Source organism: Panonychus citri, unplaced genomic scaffold (assembly GCF_014898815.1).
Source record: "Panonychus citri isolate SS breed McGregor unplaced genomic scaffold, ASM1489881v1 Contig00138, whole genome shotgun sequence".
In the NCBI taxonomy this organism is placed as follows: Eukaryota; Metazoa; Arthropoda; class Arachnida; order Trombidiformes; family Tetranychidae; genus Panonychus; species Panonychus citri.
This window is the reverse complement of record NW_026515543.1, coordinates 3,488,668-3,495,347: the sequence shown is the minus strand read 5'-3', so window position 1 is coordinate 3,495,347 and position 6,680 is coordinate 3,488,668. Positions and strand designations below refer to the sequence as shown.

Genomic DNA, 6,680 nt, shown 5'->3' with positions numbered 1-6,680 from the left:
TGGATTTATCCTTGTTTTCAATACAGTGGTCTTATACAAATCAGGGTACTTTGATGGGAACAATTCATCGTGGTAGAAAATTGATGTTATTGGTTCATCTCCCCAGTCAACCAAACGGTAAATGTATCCTTGTGGTGTGTGTTTGACTTTAACAATCTTGAATACCTCTTCGTTCCATTTTTTAGTTGCATCTTTTTCAAATATCAATTTATTTGTAGTTATTCTTACTTCATCTCCAATTTTAAATGGTTTTTGTTTCTTTTTATTCTTTTTCTGAGCTTTGAAGATGTTACTTTTAGCTGTATGTGGATCATTCAAGGCTTCTTGAGGTGACATCTTTATAATTCGATGATACGATGAATTATATCCCTCAATTATTTCATCGAGTACATCGATATACTTGTGAGTTTCCTTGTAGTAAAAATAACGATAAATTCTACTTCTAAGTGTTCGATTGAATCTCTCAACAATTGCACACTTGATAGTTCCATCTGTTGCTGTAAAATGATTTATATTTAATCCATTCAAATATTCTTTTAAAAACCTATTAACAAACTCTTTTCCTTGATCAGTTTGTAATTTTTCAGGTTTACGATTACTTTTTTCTATTACATGTTTGAATGATTCAATCATTGTTTTAGCTGACTTATCACCAACTGCTACTGCCCATGCATACCTACTAAGACAGTCAATTATCACAAGTATATACTTTTTGTTTCCATTTTCTTTAGCGACCCAAGTCATATCCATTAGATCAGCTTGCCATTGTTCGTCTATTCTATCAACTAAAATGGGTAATCTCGGGAATTTTTTATTTGTTTGACGAAACAATGTATATGCGTCTTGATCATACATCCATTTCTCAGTATCTTTATACTTTAACTCGGGCAACTGTTCTTTAGCTATTTTGTATAACTTTTTCACACTGCCGAACGACCCGGGGGATTTAGGATTATAATAAATGTCCTTTAACTTGGTGAAAATAGTTTCTTCCATGATGGTGAATTAATTGTCTTCAATGCTCTACTGTTTATAATAAATTTCTTTGCATCAGGTCTATTTATTAATGCACGGACTACTCTAGGGTATCCATCTGGTGCTCGTCCTTTAGGGTTACTTCTTAGATACTCAACAATATGTTTAACATTACTTCTAATAAAAGGTCTACCATGATCATCAATTATTAGGTTGTCAGGACCAACAAGACCCTCTATACTTCTCAAGATCAATTCTAAAGCATTGTCGTGACTTTTAAAACCTTCCGAAGCGTTTTTTGGACTTTGTGTATTTAGTTGAAGTGGTGTTTTCTCTACCAACTGTTTACTCGTTAAAGGTGTACTAAATGCTACTGGGTCATTTATTGTAAATGAACTCTGCTCGTCACTTTCTTTCACATCAGGTTCTACTTCATACTCCTCTTGTTCTATTTCTGGTTGTTGATATGGTTCAACAAGAGGATCGGCGAATGCCAATGGTTCTGGTTGGTAGAAATTATCTTGATTTCTTGCTAATATATTATTTATAAATTTCACTTTTGTTTCTGTTGGTAAGTTTTTAGCTAGTATCTTCCTTGTTGTACTTGGTCTCAAAACATTACGTTTATATTGATCTTCTGAAACAAGGTACATTCTTGTAATCGCATTCATTTTTCCATCAATTTATTTGCCACAAGAGATGCTAGAATTGTTAATGTTGGTTTTATCAGTAATGGTAAAAAACCTCCTTTCTGAACAATTATATTCTTTTTCTGTAAACTTGACACTTTACCACTTATTTTACGTAATGTATTCTTATACCTTTTTAATTTTACTTTATCTTTTGCTTTCATTGGTATATTACCCGCTAGAATTTGTTTTGTAATATCAATTATCACAGAATAAATACATTTCGATGAATTTAATAGAATTTTCCTTCTTTCTTGTGCACTCTTAGCCTTAGCTAATGCCTGAAGACAAGAGTAATGTTTAACTGCTCTTTTAACACTCATTTTTTGATTTGATGTTTATCATAAATCTATTTTTTCTTATACTAAATATGTAACAATATATGGTTTTTCGTCCAAAACATTTGTTAGAAATCTAGTTTCAATTGAGTTTCGGTTTCAAGTCAACAAACAGATACGAGTATGGATTCTTTGTTGCATCTTCATAAATAGCTTGGAGTTTACTAACTCTACCAGGCATCATTTGTCTGGCTATATTTGTTATAATCGATTGATCACGAGGATTTTTAAACAATACTAAATACTGAGAGTTTAACGATATGTTCCGACTCTCTTTACCCCTAGTGAAAAAATTTTGGACAAGTAAAATGACGGATAAGTTCCGATGATGTGATCCCTTGGTAAACAATTCACTTATCACTTTAGAGTTGGTTGACTCGAGCATTAGATCATCAATTATTATCCATTCTGGCTCTATCCCGTCAAATTTATTTATTAAATTTTCGGGTAATCCTTGTATAAAATTAACATTTTGCATTGTTGAAAAAACATCTTGATACTCACCATAAAAGTAAGTTATCTTCACTGGAGGTGGTGAACAATACTTGGTTACATTATCAACCAATTTTTTCAACCAATATGTTTTACCTGAACCTGTTGGTCCCGCGACCATCATTGTGAAAGGGTGGTGTAAATAAACTTGGAAAGTCTTCATTGTTATTAATTCAAATCATTTTATTAAATTTTTCTTAAACAGTTGAATTTTAGAAACCAAGTTTTGGTTTTACAAATTGTTCCATATCCTGGATAAGATTGAGAGAACATTTGATTGAATCTTCCATCCTGAATCCATGTAGAACACATGGTTTTCTTCCCTTTTTGATTTTAGCAAATGTTGCTCCATACTTATCATTAATAAATAAATGGAATATTAAATCTCTTCAACATAAATTCCGACTCACGTGATCGGCAAGCTACCAGGAATTTCGTTTCAGTACGATTGCTTTCGTACATACCCTTCACCAACTCTTTAACTTCACATAACATGGACCTTCACTTTCAGCTCTAAGTCCATGATGATTCTCCGTGAGTACCTCATTTGACTTTTTCACTTCCGATGGTTGACATCCGCACTTCTTGGCCACTCTCATATGCCACAGAAAGTTGTCCCCAGACATGGCTACTTCTATCGGATGATAGGTCTCGTTGATGTAGAAGCCTTGAGTATCGAAATAACAACAGATGAATTCCATATAGATAGTTGAACACATTTTATAGATTGATGTTGACTCGTTGAAGGATGATTTGAAACTGATTGAAAATCCAAATTAATCTGCGTTTATATACAAAAATTGAACCAAAGAATCGAAAAGAATCGGATCATCGTACATGAATCGATCTAATGAATCGATATCGATCTTCCGGGTTTAGCTTCATCGGTTTTACTAAACCAAGGTAAAACAGGAAGGATGTTCGAGATGGGGTGTACTCGGAAGTGATATGATTCCATTTCCGGTTAATCATTTCATCTTTTGAAATTTGAGTTGTCAAGAAACATAAATCCATTAATGTTTCAATTGGTAATGACGATGATGAAATCAACCATTGTATAGCTTCTTTAAATGGTTTGAGAGATTTCCAAAATTCAACAGGGGTTTCACACCCAGGTTTGTCTTCCTTTTGTACGAAAAATGATTTATCACTCTTCTTTTCCGCAGTCACTTTATAGAAACAGACAGATTTTTGTACTTTATCGAATGATTCAGCAAAAGCCATACAGAAATTTATCTCTGAATTTGACAGAGATACACCATATAGTATATTTGAAGTTTTCAAGGCACGGACATCTAGTCTCTTAACATTATCGGTAAACATTAAACGACAGATGAGATCAGGTTCTGAGACAACTACCCACGATTTAATTTCACTTGACATCTTAACTCTTCAAAATTTAAACTTTAAATGACGAGAATCGTTTATTGATGTCTGTTTAAATACAAAAGCTCAACATACGAATTGAATAGCTCCCTATTCTTTTCAGCAAATTTATCCAGAGCAGTAAAATCCACCTTCCGGTTTTGTGGTTTCTTCAGTAATCGTAGTCCTTTTAGTAAACCACTAAGCACATTAATACCACTTATTTCCGTTTCCGGCCACTTCCTCTCTTTAATATCTTCTTTAGACATCTTTTTAGTTAAAATATGAATATCAAGTAACTGTTCAACCGGAAACAAATCATTATACATTAAATGTAACAATGCATCACAAAATGGTCTTTGATCGGTCCAAAAATCACGAGGGGTAGTAACATTTTCCAAACATCCTTTTGAAACACTGAATGATGAAACACTTTCCTTTTTAACAATAATGTCATCAAATCTCACATATGATGGTCTCTTCTCGAAATCCTCGGCATATTCAATACAGAACTTATACTCAGAACCCGTTAATCTTACCGGACGGTTCAACAGTCTAGGTTCTCTATCACTTTCAATAGCAATCCTTCGTTCATATAGGCGACAAACCCTTACAGATAACTCTTCACAGGTAATGACTGACATTTTTGATTCAAATGATACAAACTCTCATTTTTATTCTCCTTTTATACTTGTCATGAATGAGTTAACGTCCGGTTTGTAAACTCTCTTAATGTTGACTCAATTTGTTCTTGGTCTTTAGCACCAGTTATAATCAACGATCCAGTCGTATAATAAATTAAAGTTACCTTATTTATCTTTATATAAACTGCAGGATAGATTTCCGGTTCATAAGTTGTATCCGCATAAGTATCAATCATCATTTTCGTATTAAAAGAATAATTAATGAAACTGTGGGCAGTTATATTAACAACCCTGAGAAATGATACCGTTCTTTCCGGATATACTTCTTGTAAGACAGCTCCCGCTGTTGATACATCAGTAAAACCCGTTGCTGTTACTTTACCAGATGCAAAAACCAAGAAAACTCCTTCTTTCCTACGTATAACTTCAGCATTAAACTTCTTCCGTCTATTAGTATTGTCCACATTTATAACAACCGGATCTATATTCCATAATGAAACAATATTCACAATCTCATACTTAGGCAAGGGTAACATTTCCATACTTTAGATTATCCAAATAAAACACCCGAAACAGTAAAAGAACTAATACAACCACAATAATCACCAACGTAAGCAAAAGAACCATCATAACTGTCTTTCTGACCTTTCGTCACTTTCCTTTTATTCAAAAACCCGTTGAAAATACAGTTTAATTCTTTCTACCGGAACTTCCGGTTAATAGGTATCTTTATTATGTAGCTAGTTACTACCACCTAAATAGTGTTAAAATTGTTTCCAACGGAAGTGGGTGATGCACCCGGAAGATACTTCACCCACTGGCGAAGTTCCACCGGTACTGGTTGCAACCACTCATGGTTTCTCCCACCGAGATCCAGTTTCGGGTGCATCATCCATTTCTTTACTACTATAACCATGAAAATAGAGTAAAAAATAGTAATCATAATATTGTATCATCTTTGCTTTGGTATTAAATCAAAAATATTGAGTCTATTTGGTGAAGGGCGGCCACTGGGATCATCACTTTATCCTCTCTCTCTCTCTCATCATTATATTCACTTTAATCATCATCTTATTAATCAATACGAGAGAATGGAAAATGCTAGTTAATAGTTTTGACATACTGTTTGCTGCCTATTTTGTTTCAATTGTAGTTACTCATTTAATAGTTATGTTTGATTATGATTACAAGGCTGGTAATTTCAGTGCTCAGGTAACAGTTCCCAAATTATGCTCACCAAACCCAGGTAACCTCATTATTTAACCGTTTACCAGATTGTACACAATTAACTTGATTGCATCCAATCAGCATTTAATAGTGAAGGTAGTTACCAAAAAACTGACCACATGAAACATTTAAACTCATGTAATATTTTTTTTTCATGTTGTACATTTGATTGGTCAAGTTGTCAGATTTTTATTGAAACGTTTGTATCAACTGAGAATAGGACAAATTATATAAACATGAGATCTATTAGTTGATAACCAAAAGGGTCAAAAGTCAATTCTGGTATCAAATGATTGAGATAATTTACTCTTGAGATTTCATTGAACGTTACCTTGATCTAATCTGATTCATCTTGATTGGTAAACAATTGAACTGATTAAGATATTTAATTAGCTAAGAAAGTCATAAGTAAATGAGGTGGACCTAATAAGCTGATAAATCTGTCATAGCTTTTTCCAATAAGCAGAATAGTCTCACAAATACAGGGTGATTCAACCTTTTCTCTATGAATACTAATATAAAATACTCGATACATGGACATTCAATGCTACTCTCAGGCCATTTGCCGTTAATAACCTTGAATGACTTTGAGACTTTTGGTTAAATGTTAAATTATCGAATCCATATGATGAAAGATTCTCGAGTTGACTTACAACAATCGATTGATTGCTAACAACAATTTGTTTTTTTTTCTCTTTTTCAAGTGATTAATTAGGAAGATGGAGGCTGATTAATCTCCAACTTCTTTTTAATCCTAATCTTCAAGGATTTTTGATAATCTATTCGAGATTAAACCTCAACATTCATTAGTCTTTATTAACATAATATTTATCTTTTAATCTCTTTCCATTTTTCTAATTATGTTACATAGGTGATTAACTCAATTCTAATCAATATATTTACGTTTAATCGTTAATTCTTAATCATTGGTCAGATTCAACACGTGGATT

The 6,680-nt window shown here is 33.0% G+C and overlaps 1 protein-coding gene across 1 annotated transcript; it reads right to left on the bottom strand.

Moving 5' to 3' along the window:
* Nucleotides 1–4,553: 4,553 nt before the first annotated feature.
* LOC128393654 (uncharacterized) lies at nt 4,554–5,045 on the bottom strand. Its single transcript, XM_053353849.1, has one exon. It carries the CDS (start codon nt 5,043–5,045, stop codon nt 4,554–4,556), a length of 492 nt encoding a protein of 163 aa, XP_053209824.1.
* Nucleotides 5,046–6,680: the final 1,635 nt, after the last annotated feature.